This window comes from Pituophis catenifer, unplaced genomic scaffold (genome assembly GCF_029215685.1).
Source record: "Pituophis catenifer annectens isolate HBS135680 unplaced genomic scaffold, rPitCat1.0.hap2 SCAF_13, whole genome shotgun sequence".
Classification (NCBI taxonomy): Eukaryota; Metazoa; Chordata; class Lepidosauria; order Squamata; family Colubridae; genus Pituophis; species Pituophis catenifer.
Genome location: NW_027256893.1, coordinates 824,802 through 842,105, shown reverse-complemented (window position 1 = coordinate 842,105; position 17,304 = coordinate 824,802). Strand labels below are relative to the sequence as shown.

The 17,304-nt window shown below is 51.7% G+C and overlaps 2 protein-coding genes across 2 annotated transcripts in view; both read right to left on the bottom strand.

Annotated features, from left to right (window-relative positions):
- Window positions 1–7,274, bottom strand: part of MTSS2 (MTSS I-BAR domain containing 2) — a 50,360-nt gene extending 43,086 nt beyond the window's left edge. The window contains exon 1 of the mRNA XM_070952721.1: window positions 7,136–7,274. Coding sequence (XP_070808822.1) covers window positions 7,136–7,204 — 69 coding nt within the window. The 5' untranslated portion in view covers window positions 7,205–7,274. The remainder of the gene's footprint in view (window positions 1–7,135) is intronic.
- A 552-nt stretch (window positions 7,275–7,826) lies between these two features.
- VAC14 (VAC14 component of PIKFYVE complex) overlaps window positions 7,827–17,304 on the bottom strand; it is a 61,238-nt gene continuing 51,760 nt past the window's right edge. The window contains exons 15-19 of the mRNA XM_070952887.1: window positions 16,641–16,815; window positions 15,662–15,780; window positions 14,680–14,759; window positions 10,320–10,470; window positions 7,827–8,227 (exon numbers count right to left, since the gene is read on the bottom strand). Of these exons, the coding sequence (XP_070808988.1) occupies window positions 8,053–8,227; window positions 10,320–10,470; window positions 14,680–14,759; window positions 15,662–15,780; window positions 16,641–16,815 (700 nt within the window). The 3' untranslated portion in view covers window positions 7,827–8,052. The remainder of the gene's footprint in view (window positions 8,228–10,319; window positions 10,471–14,679; window positions 14,760–15,661; window positions 15,781–16,640; window positions 16,816–17,304) is intronic.

The window sequence follows — 17,304 nt, the reverse complement described above, 5'->3', positions numbered from 1 at the left end:
CAGCTTTCGTGTCCCTTCCACAGTCCAAGGAAGAGCACTTGCCCACAAGGAGAACCAAGCCTCCAAGGACAACCAAGCCTCCTGCTGCTGCTGCTCACCACAGCCACCGGCTCCAGTGGACCCCCCCAGCAGCTCCCTAAATCCACAATCTTGCTTACTGGCTGCCTTGCTTTGGATGACCTGGGCACGCACTGCCATCCTCAGGTCAACTGCCAGGATACCAAGCAATCCAGGGATGGCTGTCCACACCAACATGGCCTGATGGACAAATACAGCATTGCAGAAATGTTTACAGCAGGGAGCAGAATGGAAGGATGCTGGGTTCCCCTTGAAGCACGAGATAAACAGCCGCCACCCAGGGGACAAGAGAGTATTTCAACAACACAACCTACGCAATTTTACAATGTGTTGCTCAGAAGACCTTTCCAAACATATGTTCCAAACAGAGACATTCTGCTTCCCCCCTCCCAATATGCCACATGCAAGATAAATATGGGAATATTTTGTGCTGCTCTTGAAGAAGGATCAGCCTAGCGAGAGATCTCTTGCCAGATGCGATAGTCACCTTAGACAGGAGATGGGTGGCATATAAAATGTAATAATTAAATAAAGATATAGAGCTTCTTCTTCTAGGGAAGCCATCTGCAACTACAGGTGGGGGTTACGATGGGAAGAGGGACGGAGACATCTTTTCTTGTGCTTGTGACTTCTCAGAGCTGGGAGGTTGTACTCTTAAGACCTAGAATCTGTGGAATCACAATGACAGGGTTGGAAGGGACTTTGGAGGTCTAGTCCAACTGCCTGCCCAAGGCAGGAGACCTGATTCCATCCTAGACAAATGGTTGTCCAATCTTTTCTTGAAAACTTCCAGTGATGCAGCACTCACAACTTCTGAAGGCACAACGTTCCTCTGATTAATTGTTCTCACTGTCAGGAAATTCTTCATTTCTAGGCTGGATTTTCCTCTGATGAGCTTCTTGTCCTGCTCTTAGGAAGGTCATTTCTAGATATTCCAAATTTTGGAAGCATAGTCTTCTAATTCTTGTTCATGATATGTTGAACATCTCAACAATTAGTCTGCCTCAGATAGGAGAACCCATCTAGCTCCCTAAGGATGCTATGGCCCCTCCACTCCTTTTTCCTCCTCAGACAGAGGCATCTTTCCTTGACTTGGGCTCCCTCACGAGATGGAGACAGAGAGAGAGATGGATCATCAACTGGTTTCATGTGTCCCTCCTTGCAATGGGCTGGGAGAACCACCTTGCAAGAGAGGAGGAAGAACCGCACTCTCCACAATGGTCTGATGTTAAGAAAAACCTGAGTCCACAAGAGGGGTGGAAGCTGAGAAGGGCCTCAGAAGGGTCCCTCCTAGTTTTGGGGGGAGTAAAAGGGAGAATCCTAACTCTATGGCCAGCCCCACCTGCACAGTTTCCAAGGTACACGTGCATGTGGCCTTCATAGATATAAATGCTTAAGTCATATATGTTGCTTATGTTTGGAAGAAGCTCTCTGCATCTGTTCAATTTCACTGCCTTAGCAATTTCACTGCCTTAGATAGGATAATTAAGTCCCATTTTAGCAACTTTCTGAGGATGAGGTTCCCTCCTTTCATAGGACTCTCACACAGTAGAGTCACTAAGACTATAGGAGAGGTTCTCCTCTCTCAGCCTCCACTGCGTTATCCCTTCCTCCCCATCTTCTAAATATCTAAAGTAGACTTCCCTGGGAAGCTGATCCTCTTCTCCTCTTAAGGTAGCAATTCCTACATAATTGGACATAATTCCTACAATGCCAGACTTAGAAGTGGCTCTTGAGGCAGAGAGGCCAATCCCTTTCCTCCTAAGGAAAGAATCAAAATTGGAGCCCCCAGAGTCTGCTTGAGCCCATCCAATAAAGAAAATCCCACCAGTCTTTGGCTGCTGATTCCATTGTCCATCTGTTTTTACTTTTGGTCTCTGGAAACTGCTGCCCTGTCCGCTCAAGGTGCTTCTAGATCTCTGACCTGCTCTGCAGACACCTCAGGTACCAGCATCAGACTGCCTCATTCCTAAAGCCCTGGACTCAAATGCTGTTGGTCAAGAGCTCCGATTCCTTCTCTCTCTCTGACATGGCCATTTCTGCAGTTCCTTTCCTTGGTGCCCTGGGCTTCTTTCCATCTTTTGAATGTCAATGCTCAGCTTTATGTGCAGCCTCCATGACTTTTTCCTTTTTTCTCATTGGAATTATGCATTATTTCCCAACTGCATCAGGCTCCTTTTTCCATTAAGCATCTCCTGCCTTGCTTATTTAACTAAAATCCACATCTTTGCAGACCGAGGTAAAATTAAACATTTTTAATTTTAACTATTAAATGTCTATAGTTTCCCTTAAAATCAAGAACTCCAATGTTACATAAAGTTTACTTAGAATTCCTGCTATTTTTCAACTCTCTGAATAATCTTATCATTCAAACAGAAAAGCCAAGATGAACAAGGGTTCTATAAATACTGGATAGCCTTTTCCATACCACTTCCAGATTCATGCTTAGTTTTATATATCCCACCTTTTCTTGAAGATTTCACCAAGATTACCTAACCTTGATGACAATTCCCAATGTCTTCTAGTAGGGATTCCTCTGTAATCTAAAGGCAGGCTATCTCCTGGCAGCTGCTAAAAAAGGTCAAGCCAACTGTCACTCAGGTATCTTCTATAGCAGTAATGATTAACCTTTTTGGTGCCAGGTGCCCAAAGCATGTGAGTGTGCATGCGGGAATGCACACACGTGTGCCTGGAACCCCCCAAATGCAATGTGAGTGCCCCTGTGCACGCGCACGTCCCCCGCACATTCACCCACCCCACATATGCACCATGCTCCCCATGCCCCTCCTTTTGGCTTCCAGGTTGGTGCAGGCAGCTTTCCAGGCCCAAAACAGGGCGCGGTGGGGCACACGAACCCCCAAAATGCAATGCGAGCACCCCCCCTTCGCATGCGTATATGCGGCCCCCGCATGCACTCTGCACATGCGTGGCAGAGACCCAAAGACCAGCTGGCCGGCGGGAGGCACGTGCACATGTGTGGTAGAGCTGGGCTGGGTTGACAGCTGGTGTGCCAGGCGACATGCCTCTGCGTGCCACTTTGGGCCATCACGATTCTATAGCAATATCTCCTTTCTCCTGCTCAGGAATTTCACCTTTTTCCAAGCCAAGAGGCCAGAGAAGCCCGTCCTCCCTGTTCCTTTTTCCTTTGCGACATGTGGGCGAAGCACTGAAGCCTCCCTATCAACCTGTAACATCAACTGGAGCTTTACAGATGCCTTTGAAGGTCTGGTTTCAGCTAAACCACATTAGGTGATCTTCATCTGAGCCAAAATCTGAGCGAAAAGGAAATTCTGCAGGCCCAAGTTACGTACTGTATTTAGGAACAAAAAGAAAACATAGTGACTTGCGAAAAACAGGTGTGAAAAGGATTAAGGCATCTTAAAATGATCAGATGCTGAACATGAGCTAAAAGAGCTATCAGCGTATTAGCACAAGAATGCTGCTTTCAGATCTGGGCAACATATTTTAAGAAGAATTTTGAGAAACTAGTCAGGGGACTTAAAATCAAGAGCTGAAGGAGATGGGAATATGTGTCTGAAATAGAGATTAAGGGAAGTCTTCAAAAAAGCAGAAAGGCTGTTATGTCAAAGATGAAGAGACAAAACTTTTCTATTACTCTATTCTATTACTATCAAGGGGTGGAGACTGCAAAGAAACAGATGTTATCTAAACAGTAGGAAATATCTCTAGAAAGGAGAAATCTCCTCTTTACTGCAGGATTTGGGCAGAGGCGAGACAGCAGCGTGAAAAGACCCTGGAACAACAACCAGGACAGTGAGACGAGCAAACAGAGGGCCAGAAGGTCTTCTGCCACGTTCTCAGCCCCACACGATGCCTCAAAAGGCTGTCACATTGTTGCAATGTGAACTTTCACCGCACAGTGTCCCATTTTCCTGGGATGTTCAGGATTCCTGCCCTTAGCAGGAAGTTGGACTAGAAGGCCTCCAAATCCCTTTAGGATGCCATCAGGTAAGAACTGCCACCAGAATATAGTAAGAATACAAATGTTTGCAAATTGATCAATCAAACACTTGAAAGCCAAGGACTATTCCCAGATGTCGCACCATCTGCGAGCCCCAAAGGCCCAGGTCGACCAGGTTTCCAAGGCCTCTCTAGGAGCTGCTATTAGTTACATATTCTGGGCCAATGGCTGGGCTGGAAGGGCCCCAGGGGCCTTGTCTGTCTGCCGAAAATGCTGGTCCGCTGACCGGAATGCCTAAACATCAGCCTGGCCCTTGGCTCATTCTCTGCCAAATCCTCTGGAGCTGGATCTGAATGGCCTACCATGTGAGAATGGGAGGTGAGGATGAACAAGTTAGTACAGATGCTGACCCTGCCCTGAGACACAGCAGCAGCTGAACAGGATGGACCCCAGAGGAGAGCAATCAGGCAGACCCCAACCATCTTTGGGGGGGGGGGAAAACAATTCTCCACCATTATTAACAGGAATCCCAAAACAAATCCCTAGAAGAGGCAGCATATCAAACCAAACTTTCTAGAGGGAAGCTTGTTAGTATTGAAGTACAAAGCACAATGTTCAGTAAAGACGAATGCATTGGATGTAGTAATCCACAAAACCTAATGAAATGAACAACCTGACTTTTGAAATGCCGTAAGATTTTATCATAAAGTCCTCATAAATAGTTTCCCTAAAACTGGGGGGGAGGGAATCCACCCTTCCCCAAACTGAATGCAGCTCTGAGTGTTCAAATGTTCTTTACCTGATCTACATAAATTAAGATGCAAATAAGTGGGTATTTGGGGTTTCATACTGTGGATTTTTAAAGTGGTAAGCCACCAGGAGTTACCATGTGCAACTCGGGTGGTCATATAAATTTGTTTAATAAAGAAACAAACTGTGTGTTGCTTTATTTGCCCTCTACAATGTCTTCTGCTTTGCCCTCTCACCCTGTCATGATCCATTCAAGGCTCTTTGGGCTTCGGTACAAGAGCAAACCAGCCCCCAAAGTCAGCTGTGTTCAGAGCTCCAGCTTTGTCTTAAATCGCTTCAGATGTTCTCATCTCTTGCTTAGCAGACTTCCTGCTACAAGTCCAGACTGGAGCTGGGAAGATAATAAACCACATACGGTGGTTGGCAGAACTACCAAAGACTGCAGACTTAAATTTGCATCACCCGCTCAGCCTATGGGATCCGACCCATTTGGCTGGTCCCTTTCCTGTTTAAGCTTCCTATAAACAGTGTCAGTTCAGTCATCAAGTGAGGCATGTAGGGGGAGGGGGGGCCCTACACAATCAGTCCATGGTTACTCCCCAGCAAAAGAAGAGTGGGCAAAGCAGCTCAAGATAACTTCCAGTGAATTCCCTGGTAGAGTCCAACTGCTAGGAATCCTCTCACCAGTGAACTGGAGCAGTCTTAGAGACCCAAACAGCACTTGTCAATATGCAGCCTGGGCCATAACTGACCAGGCTGTGATCAGGCTCCCCAGTTACAGCCCATATTGGACAGCAAAGAACCTGACCCCAGCTCACTCGCCTGATCTGGGCAGAGTTCTGAGTGATCCAGGGCAGGAAATGCACTGCACCCAGCAGTTCCTCCCACCTTGGTGGTGCATCAGGCCAGAATTTGTTTGTTTTTCACATTTCTGAACCACCCGTCTCCCTCAGTTATCCCAGGATGGCTCTGGGCATCCAGCAGAGAACAGCTGGACAACCCGAGACGGGCCTCTTTCTCTCCCATGGCAGCAGGAAAGCTCTTCCGAAGGAGCAGTCATCCCCGCTTTGCCTGGTGGAGTGTCTCATGCGCCTCACTGGGAAAAGACACCCACCAATAACTGCTCCCTCCCCAAAGTCTTGTAATTCTCTTCTTGCCCTCCCCCAGGACTTCCTGGGTAGAGCACCACTGCTGGCCCTGTGGTTTCCTTCTTGAGGGGAGACCAAGAACTCATAAACTACGCTGGATGGAGAGTGGCAAGAACTCTGCCAACTGCCAGGGAAGTTGGGAAATCTCAAGGAAGACAGTTTTGGGGCAGGGAAGAGTTGAATTGTAAACCTTAGGTAAAGGTGCCCTTGCAAGAAAGGGTGGAACAATGCACAGCACCAATTCCTGGAGCAAACAATTGACCAAAATCTCCCCACCCCAACCTCAATCTTGCTCCCAGGCACTTCTGTCTGGGGCTGCACTTTCTAGGCTCAAAATCTGGGGTGGGATTAGAACTGCTATTTCCCAAGCCTGACACTTCCTAAGGCTCACCAGATCAATGTTACCCTGGGGAGTCAGCCTTTGGTGAAGGGTTGGCTATTAGATTAGATTAAGAAATGAAATAATTCTGGCACAAACTGGATTCAACCCAATTAAGCCTCCAGTGCCTTTTCTGAACCTGAACCAAGGTGCAGATCGGTTGGCTTCTCTACCTGAGAGCACTGCAGCCCCATCCTGGGGGGCAGATTTGTGCGACATCCTGAGCTGAGATCCCTAAGTCCACCCACCCGCTTGTTTCAGGGGCGGGCAAGGCCTCGCGGTCTGAAGGCACCGGGAGCACAAGCCCCCGAGCGGGTTTTCTGCACCCGGCCGCAGCCTCAAAGCCAAGGCGGCGGAGCCCCTCGCCCTCGCAGGAGCAGAAACAGGGCAAGGCAGCGAGCCTCTCTCGGCCTGCCCACCGGGCCGAACCAGGGCAGCGGCGCCGGGCGGGGGAGAGAGGCGATTCCCGGAGGCGGCCCGCACAGGCAGCTGCCCTGCGCCGAAGGCTACACTGGAGCGCGGGTGGTCGGCGCCGCCCGAAACATCCCCGCTCCCTGCTGCACCTGTGCAGGCCGGGGGCGGGAAAAGGGCTCCGGCGAGCCGGCCCCCCTTGACCGGGGCGACGGGAGAAGGCGGCCACTTCCGCTGGAGAGCCGCCCGAGGGTGGGCGCTGCCCCGCCCCAACACCGGGAGACGGGACCCGAGCCTCCCCGCAAGCTGCGAGCCGGGCCGCCCCGAAGCCCCGGCGGCGAGGGCGGAGGCCGGGCGGGGGCGCCCAAGACCCTCAGACCCCGGCGGCCGCTCCTCCGGCTCGCCTTCTGCACGTCCTCAGAGACGCCCTCGCTGCCCGCTGCTCACCTTCATGTCGTTGACGATGGCCTGGAAGAGGCCGCCCAGCGCCCCGCACTCCTTCTCCGCCGCCTCCATGCCCGCCCGCCCGCTCCCTTCCGCTGCGCTGCTGCGACGCGGCGGGCGAGGCTCTGCGGCGGCGACGCGCCCGCTCGGTCACTTCCCGGCCGGGGCGGCTGGCGGCGGAGGGGCCGGCGAGGGCGAGGCGCGGGGGACGCGGCAGCGGCGGGCCATGGGCTGCGGGGGACGGGCGCGCGCCTCGGATGCCGGCGCGGGGAGGGGGCGCGCTCCGGTCACGTGGGCGGGGCGGGGAGGGGCGCCCTCTCCTCCGTCGCGTCTCAGCCGGAGCCCCGATAACTGGGGCGGCGCGGTCGGTCCGGGCTCCGGAGACAGAGGCGCCCGGGAGGGGCGGGAGACGGTAGCCGCTCTTCGGTCTCGCGGACTAAGGTGGCTTCTTTCTGGAACGGCGGAGCGCCACGGCTGACTCGGGCCGTCCCCGAGGGTCGCCGCTTTGCGCCTCCTTCCAGCCGGCCTCTTACAATTGAAGCCCCCCCTCCCCCCGGCTCTCCTGCCGGGCTTCCCCGCTGCCGACCTCGGCGCCGCAGGATCCCGGGCGGTCCGCTTTAACCCTAACCCTCCCCCCAGTGCCTGCCCGACGTCCAGGAGAGCCGGCCGCGGGAGCCATCAACGGCCAGTCCTCTTTATTTTACATCTCTTTATTCAAGCAACGGGACACAGGACTGGCGGGCGACGCCGGAGCGCCCGCGGGGAGACCTCCGGGGCCGGCGACAAACACGCGGACCAGCGCGCACGGCGAGGGGGCAGCGGCGGCGGCCCTCCCCCCAAAGTCCGGGCTCGGCACTCCGATGCGGTCGGCCGAAGAAAGGCCCCGGTCCGGCGAGTCCGTGGGGAGTAGAGGGGGCCCGTCAGAAGGCGGCCGCCCCCCGGCGCTCCGGCGGCTCCCCCGCCCGCACGGCCCGTTGGTGGCGGCCCTGGAGGTGTTTGCCCTGGACCCTCTCGAAGTGCTGCAGCAACTCCGCGTAGTCGATAGCGGGGCTGGCGGCCGTCTTCTTGGCGGCCTGGCCGGCCTTAGCAGGGTCCCTGCGGAAAGAGGGCGGAGGGTCAGCTGGCCCAGGTCGCTCACGGGGGGTTCGGCACCGGGGCCCCTCGAGGCAATCCTGCTTTTTAAATTCGGCCGACAGCCCGCCCTGCCAGCAGGCTCTGCCGGCAAGCCGGTGGCCGAATCGCCCCTTGCCTCCCCGCCTGAAAGGCTGTCATGCCCCCCACCCAGCCCAAGCCCAGAGAGGGCTGAAGCCAAGCAGGAGAAGTGCAGCGCAGCCTGGGCCCTGGGGCTCCCGTCTGGCCAGATGCACCCAGTACCCCCTCTGAGGGTGGCTGGAAAGGGCAGGTCTGGTGGGGTCTCACTGTCTCCTGGCCCCCTTCCTCATTACAGGGTAGGACTTGCATACGGAGGCAGCCCAGCCCCACCGCAAAGGCCTCCCCCCCCATCCCAACTGGGAAGTCCTTTGGGACCCACACTCAGGATTCCAGTGAGGAAGGTTATCCGGGTCAAGGGGGTCCCATCCCCCCAGCAGTCTCAGTTTGGGGGTGGGACTATTTCCTTTAGTTTCCTACAAGGCTCAAGCAAATTCTCTGCTGACCTTCAACACACTGGACCTGCCTGACAGCCCTAAAGAAATGAGGGTGACAGGAACCCCCGTAATGTGGTTTTAGAAGAGAGGCTGGGCTGGGCTGACCATCCACTACGCAAAGAAAAAGTGGGAGATCTCTTTGCTGCCCCCCCCATCCCAACTGGGATGGCTCCTCTGCTTCGGGCCCATTAGGGGTAGGGTGGCTGCAATGTGCCCTGTGAGGGCTGGACTAGATGACCCTCTGCCCCTCACACAGAATGACGTTTTTATTAGGACAAATGGACATTCTGGAAGGCCCAAAAATCCTCTTCCAACTTCCCAGGGCTGATATGTCTCCTACCCCCACATGTTGCCTTCCCCCCCACACTGGAAAAATGATGGGGGGGAGCCCTACCCCAAAAGGAAAGGAACAGCTGGTAGCAAATGGGAATCCCAGGTTTCCAGGCACCCCAAGGCAGTAGGGAAGAGAGTCCAGCCCCAAAGAAGAGAAGCCTTCAAGGGGTTGTGATGCTGTGGGGGGGGAGGTGTGTGTGTGTGGGGAGAGGTGTCCGGGGGGGGGGGGAACTCCCCTCCAAGCCTTGGAGCGCTCAACTCAAGGCCCTTGACTGTCAAAGAGTGGGGAAAAGGCCTGCACAAGAGAACCAGGTGGAGCCCCATCCATCCAGCTCAGGAAGAAAGGGACCCCACCTCCCTCCCCCACCGCCCTCTCCCAAGAACCAGTTCCCGAGGGCCAGTGGAGGAGTCCAAGGCCGGCCTGGCTTCTTCCTAGCTTCCCTGAGAAGGGCCAGGGGGTGAGGAAGGGAGCCTGGGCGAGGGATTTCCCAGGGGCCCCTCTGCCACCTGGGGGGATGGTGGCGGCAAATGGCTCCAGCTGCTGCCCTGGGGCCGGTTTCCATGACAACACTGCAAGGGGAATTTTCCACCCTGGATGGCAAAGGCATGAGGAACGGCTCTCTAAGGTTACCAAAAATAGACAAAGCTGGGACCAGCTAGGCGAGGGCTGAGATGCTGTCTTTCAACCCTCCTCCTGCACCCAGGGGAAAAGTCCCAGCTGCCTGCCAGCCCCACACCAGGAGTCCAAAAAGCAGCTGAGGTGCTCCAACAAGGGCCCAGTGGAGCCAGGCATTTGCTTGAAACATACCGAGGGCCCTTCAGTCGGGACCCTTCAAGGCAGTGGATGCCAGTTCTGAGGGTCCCTGATGGGCCAAGCGCAGCTGTGAATGCCCTTTGCAAGGGCTGCAGAGTCACAGGGCAGATGAGCCCCTTAGAGGGGTTGAGGCAGAGAGCAAAGGCATTTTACCTGCTGTGCAGCCTCCTGTGCTGAATGGTTATTTTGAACATGGCTCTCCTTGTGCAGAAGGCGCCCCAAATGGTAACGGTGGTGCAGCCTTGGAAAGAGCAAGTGGTTGAAGGCGGACAACGTTGGTCAGCCAGACCTTCCAAGTCAACAGGCCACTTCCATCCTAGGGCGGGCTCCCCTTTGGAAAGGGGGGTGGGGAATATTGTAAAGCGAGTGCAGATTTAGCCAAGGCGCAACTTACACTGTTTGCATGAGTTCTGGGTTCGGGACGCACTGCAGCCGGTGGGAAAGGAGCTGGAAAGCGTTGCTCTGGGGCAGAAGCATCAGCAGCCCGTAGAGAGCCTTGAGGAGGTATGGGTTGCTTTTCACGTCCAGCAGCTGCAGGCGGAGATCTGGAAGAAAGCCAGGGTATGACTCATGCGGTGAGGCAGAAACAGAAGTGGGTCCCTGAAACCTGCGATCCAGTGACGAGTTATCTGGTAGGTGGGCTACTAAAAAGCTTCTTGTGGGAAACAAAACAGCCCAGGGCCTGCCAGGCTCCAAAGCGCACGAGGGCAGCAGCCCACCATGGCTTAAAGCCCAGGAAGCCGAACAGAGGGAGCCAGGAAAGAATTTGGGTAAGAAAGCAAGCAAGAAGAGAAGACCTGGGGGGGGGGAGGAGGAGGGGGGCAGAGCCAGGGCAGAGGTCCTAGGGAACTCCCTCCTAGACCAGGTGCAGGAATGTGGTAGGACCTCACTTTAGGACCAGTCATTTAATGACAAACTTGAGTTACGACAGCCACAGAATGAGTGCTTTATGGCCCATAAAGCATTATTAGCCATCACAAAATGTTGCACAATTACTATAGCCTGCAGTCACATGACATGATCTGCATGATTGGCAACCTGTTCGCACTTAAATCCAGTTTCCCTGGACTGAGTCTGGGGCTAGCTCCTGCGGGAACCTTTGTGCAAATTAAACCCTTTCCTGGACCAGGATTCGCTTCCAGTTTGGATTACTGCAGTGCACTCTCCATGGGGCTGCCCTTGAAGACCACTCAGAAACTAAAATTGGTCGACTTCCAGTTGACATCGCAGCGAGATCGGATACGAGGAGCGGGTCTCTGTCCTCCCGTGCCGAATCCTCCCCGTTGGTGGGCTCCGAGGAGAGCCAAAGCCTCTCTGTAGGGGAGGCAAAGCGAAGAGGGTTGCCCTGCATGGTCACGGAGAGTCACAACTCTCCTTCCTGACCCGGGGTTTTTCTTTCTCTCTCAGCCACAACGAGAAGAAGAGGCAGCCTAAATCTGGCTGCCACGAAGCTGGGGCAGTCAAGGAACACCTAAGACTGGTGCTGGAGCGGCGTTAGTGAACAGTGATTGGAGCTGGGTGAGAAGATACCTTTTTTTTTGCATTTAGTCCCTAAACCTAAAGGAAAAAAGAAAATCCAGAGAAGAAAAGAGACTCCTAGAATTACCTTTTATAAAGGTAATTTATAACCTTTATAAATAACCAGAGAGAAAAATCCTAGACCCGAATGAAAGGAACTGAGGGGAAAAAAGATAAAGATCTTCTAATCAAAGAAAATTGGATTTTAAACTGGGTAGGGGTAGTTATGGAATATGCTGGTACTATGTACCTGAATTGATTAGAGTATCTAATTTTGTCTCTATAAACTGAATTAAATTTAGATTTTATCACGTTTGAAACAACACTGAAACCTCTGTTGATGCTGCCATCAAATCTAGCAAAATTTTGACAGAAGAAAGAAGAAGAAATAAGCAACATGTTTTTGAAGGATTGTGGTGATCCTAATTGTCCTATAATTAATTATTTTACTATTGTGATAAGGAAGACTTAAGTAAAGTGGCTTTTGTTGTGTGGAAACTGAATGACTATTTAAATGGAATTGATTAATAACCCTGAGCTATGATTACTGAACTCTTTGATGAGCAAAACTGGAACTGTTTGTGGCCCTGACTAAAAGTGGACTTATTAAACTAAAACAAGATGCCTTTTCACGGGGAAATGAGTGAGATTTCAAGAGAAAAGGCGTGGATGTTTCAAAGCATCAGGGATACCATGATACCATGGTATACCAAAGAGAGATAAAAAGACTTAACCCAAGACATTAGTGACAAAGTAAAAAATATGATACAACTGGCAATGAATGAAGATCAGAGAGTCCAGGAAAGAGAGGAGGAGGCGGAAAGAATGGAGGAAAAGATAGAACAAACCACCAAATAAAACAAGAAGATGAGAAAAACTTTTTGAGAGATACCCTGTTTTTTCCAAAATAAGACATCCCCTGATAATAAGCCCAATCGGGCTTTTGAGCACATGGCAAGCACTTATTTCAGGGTTCAAAAAAATATAAGACCCTGGTCTTATTTTCAGGGAAACACGGTATAAAAATGGAATTGGATAATTTGGAAGATGTTTTTGAAAGGGAGATAGGAGTATGGTTGAATACTCTGGCAATATGGCAGCCTAGGAGGACTATTGGAGGTGAATCTTTGCCCCCCCCCCAGAGAGGGCTCGCAATCTGGGCGTCCTCCTGGATGCACGGCTGTCTTTAGAAGAGCATATGACGGCTGTGGCCAGGGGGGCCTTTTATCAGGTTCGCCTGATTCACCAGTTGCAGCCCTTTCTGGACCGGGACGCCTTGCGCACGGTCACTCATGCCCTTGTCACCTCCCGGCTGGACTATTGTAATGCTCTCTACATGGGGCTCCCCTTGAAGAGCACTCAGAGGCTCCAACTGGTCCAGAATGCAGCCGCGCGGGTGGTTATGGGCGCAACTCATTGTGCCCACGTGACACCCCTCCTGTGCGAGCTGCACTGGCTCACAGTGGTCTTCCGGGTATGATTCAAGGTGTTGGTTACCACCTTTAAAGCGCTCCATGGCATAGGACCTGGGTACCTTCGAGACCGACTTCTGCCACCAATAGCCTCTCACCGGCCAGTTCGCTCCCACAGAGAGGGTCTCCTCAGGGTGCCATCGGCCAAGTTATGTCGGCTGGCGACACCCAGGGGGAGGGCCTTCTTTGTGGGAGCCCCAGGCCTGTGGAATGAAAGCCCCCAGAAATATGTAAGATCTCTGACCTCCGGGTATTTCGCTGTGCATTGAAGACCCTGTTGTTCCGCCAGGCCGGGCTATCAACGTAATATTTTAAATTGGGGTTTTCTGTTTTCTGGGGTTTTAAATTGAGCCGAATTTATTTAATAATTTTAAATTTTTAATTGATAGTTTGTCTTGTGTTTTTAAATAGGCTGTACACCGCCCTGAGTCCTTCGGGAGAAGGGCGGTATAGAAATATAATTATAATTATACTTATACTAGAAATAGGAGAAATATTTAGATGGAATAATGAAGATACAGATGTTGACAGAGATAAAGATCCAAGAGAGGAGTATGGGAGGAAAGCTAAAAAACGAATAAGAATTGAAGTATTAAAACAGGCAAGGGATGATGGATAGAATAGAGCTATTTTTTTCTCCTTTTTCTTCTTTTTTCTAATATAATGATGGCCTGATTAAAAACTAGAAATAGAAGTAGAAATAAGAATATACACCCTTATATGAAGGACTATGTATTAACATAAATATGTGTTTTAACATTAGGATTAGTAAGTGTGACCTGACTAGAAGCCAGAATAGAGGTAGAAATAAGAATTAGGGGAAATATTAGTAGTTATAATTTCTATATAAATTGAAAATAAGTAATAATTAGATGGAAAGTTGAGAGGTTGAAAGATGGTATTACTATGTATGTTCAAGAAGATCACTGACTTTAGAATGGAACATTGAAATATTGAATAAGTACTTTAAAATAATCAAGTACATTAATATTAGGATTATATAAGTTTGATTAAAGTAATAATTGACTGTTGTTATTTGTATGACAAATGAACCATATCCAGAGACCACACTGTTCATGTATTGATTTTGTTATATGTTTAAAAATAAAAACCCAATAAACCTGGGGAGGGGGGGGGGGAGAAACTACAATTGGTCCAGAATTTGGCAGTGTGCATAGTTTAGGGTGCCCCATTGTATCCTTTGCTTGAACTGCACTGGTTCCCAGTTTCCTTCGGATGGCATCTGAGAAGCCACTTATTCTCTTCAAAGCCTTACATGACACAGGACCAGGTTATCTGTGGGGCTGCCTCCCTCTCCAGACATCTGCCTGCCCCACCAGATCAAACAGGCTCCTAGTCCCCTCTCTTAAAAGCTGCCATGTTCTAATGCCTATGGAAGACTCCCCCCCCCCTGAGGTCTGGCAGGCGCCGAGCCTTTCAACTGTCCCCAAAGCACTTCAAGGCTTTGCTTCCCCTCCCCCACCTGCCCCCAGTGCTTTAGGGTGAGATTGATGAAGTGAACTTGTTGTGGGCTGCAAGTGAAAGTTTACTGATGGTGCTTGGCTTTGATTTGGTTTTAATTCTTGTGGTTTTAACATTTTCTGTTGTAAACAGACATTTTTAATCTGTTGCTTTCGGATTGCCCAGTGTTGGTTCAAGACGGGTGCCTATATAAATGTTAATAAATAGATAACTAAATGAAGACACAGGCTGCCACAACACACAACATATTGCAAAGAAGAATCAGAGAGCAAGGAAACTCACAGGTAAAGATCGGGCACTCGATCAACTGGACCAGCTTGTCAACCTCAATCAGGAAATCAACTGTAACCTCCAGGTCTCCACTGGATCAGCAGTCAAGGCATTTAAACGCCAACAGGCTCCCCAGGCAGTTTTGAGGCTCACACAGAGAGGGTCCCACTTCAGGACGGCTCTTTGTGAGTGACCTTCAGAAGTGTGGGGGGGATCCTTAGAAAACAGGTGTGCGAAGAAAGAATTGGGGTGCTCCTGAAAGCCCCAACTGAAAATTGCAGCAAACCACCAGAAAGCAGGGGGTCCTGTAGCTGCCCTCTTCTGAAGAACACGAGGGTTATAGAGGCCATGATATGCATCTAGTATGGCATGACAGAGGTTTATTCCTCCAACCTGCATTGCTAAGTTTCTGAAATCTTTTGGAATCACCAGTGCATCTTTTCAAGAGTGTCCTCAGGGTAGGACAATGACAGAAGTGGGGAGCCATTTCCACAGAGGGCTTGCAAGGAAATACAGCCATGCTCCACAGCCCTGGGAAAGGGGACTGACCATCAGTCTGGCTGAAGAACCATTGGACAGAAAAGCACCTGCTTGCATCCAGAAGACTGCTGACTCCTCCATTGCCCCTGCAGGAGGTGAATCGAAGGGTTCGAGAGTGCTAATCTGAATTAGAAACTGCACTTCAGTTGGCCTTCTGCCAAATCCTCTGAATCCTGGTGCCACCCAGACCTCCAGCTTGTGTGTCTCGCTTCCCATGGATCACCTACGGTGGTCCATGAAGGTTCTTTCCCTGGTGGAATGAGGCCCTAGGCAAGCAGCGGAGGAAGCAGCCGCCCTTGTGGATTGAGAAAAGCAAGCCTCCCATCCCCCTTCATTCCTGGTGCTTCTTCGCCTGGAAGCCCTTTCCAGCCCCCCTCCAAACGCAGAGCCCCCCTCCTCTCCACCCTGAGAAGCATCCTGAGGGAGAGAGCCAGGCAGACCCCTGAAAGGATACAACTTCTGGATGAGGTCGTAGGCGTGCTTGTAATTCTGAGTGAGGAAGCACAGGGAGACGGTGGTGACTGGATTGTGACACCAGGAGCGGTAGAGACAGCAGAAGAGGTTGCGGCTTTCCTGGGGAAACAAAGCAGGGAGGAAAAAAATCACTTGCAGTTCAATTCTACTTAGTTTTGCATTTTCTGAGTGCTCCGCTCCCAAATGGTTCCTCCTGGAAGAAACAGTTTGCAAAACAAAGTACATTTGCAAAACAGTGTACAAAAAGGCACAGGGTTTTATGCAGATTCACACTTTAACACTTCAGTAAACTGATACTGAAACAGAATCGAGCAAATGTTTACCTTCAAAACTGTGAAAACTGTAGGAAGGAAAAAAGAAAAATTGCCCAGCAGTGAAGGCAACCGTCTCTGCCAAGGGCTTAGCCACCCAGCTGGGTGCCTGGCCTGCTGGCCTGGCCGAAGGGCAGCAGCACAGAAGAGGAAGCGGCCGAGGGCAACAGGGAATTTGCGTCTCCCCCCAAGCCCTGGCCCAGAGGGGGTCCATGGCAGTGCCACAACACTCCCTTGCCAGCCATCCCCTAGGTGCCCCCTGCAGGGCCTTCTCCTGCCCTATTGGAGAGAACGACTCAGCTATCTTCTCCAGGAGATTCCTGGAGCTGAAAGGCTAGGAAACTGGTAGGATTAGAGGGAAGCAATTTTCACTGCTGACATTTGTCCAAAGTTGACTCACTCAAGGTTCATGGAGGCGACTGCGGCCCAAGAGGCTCCTTCAGCCGGGCAGAGCAGGCTTCTGCCCATAGAACTGCTCGTGCCCCCTCCCTCCCTGTAGCCCCACAACATAATCGGGGGGGGGGGCTCAACAGACCCCTCTATTTAAAGATGGGGGTGCCACATAGGAACTCAATCTTATCTGAGCAGAGGGCTGGGAGGGAGCCAAGAAGCTCAAGCAAGGAGAGGTAGAGCCTTTCTCCAACCTACCAGGGTCTTCAGATCTTTGAGTTGGTTCCTCAGCTGGAAGAGCTCGGAAGACGTCAGGAGGATGGTATTGAGGGTGTGGACCATGGTGGAAGCGAAGCGGAGGTCCTCTTCCCGCAGGAGGATGTCTGCCATGGAGTGGAAGATGTTCTCTGCGTTCAAGAGCAGGCAGAGCTGCCTGTGCGACACCAAGAAACACAGTGCCCAGTTTTAAAGACTTCAGCGCAGAGGGAGAACACCCTGCAGCCCCCGAGATATCTAAGATAAGCACAAGGTGGAAGAGCTCCTTTGCACCTGGCGAAGGGCAAGGTGTCTTTGGAGCCTCTTCTGCTTTTGCCTCTTTTGCTGGGCAATTTCCAACCTTGGATGGCAACCTCATTCAGGAGACCAAGAATTCCACCGAGGGTCTCTCTCCCTTCCTGAGCCTCACTCTGGGACTTCCCAGGGCTGCTGCTGTCTTGAGGTTCTCCCGCCTACCTTCCCCTCCCTGGATGTGCACAAAAGGGAGCGAAGGCAGCTGACGTCTAGGCTGCCTTGGGAGGAAAAGCAGCCCGGCAGGCCCCCCCAGCCTCCCCCCCCCGCACCATTAACCACCTCCCCAGCTCCTCTTGGCCTTGCAGGGGGTGCAGAGCCTCTCTGAGAAAAAGATGCCAAGGGAGGAAAATGA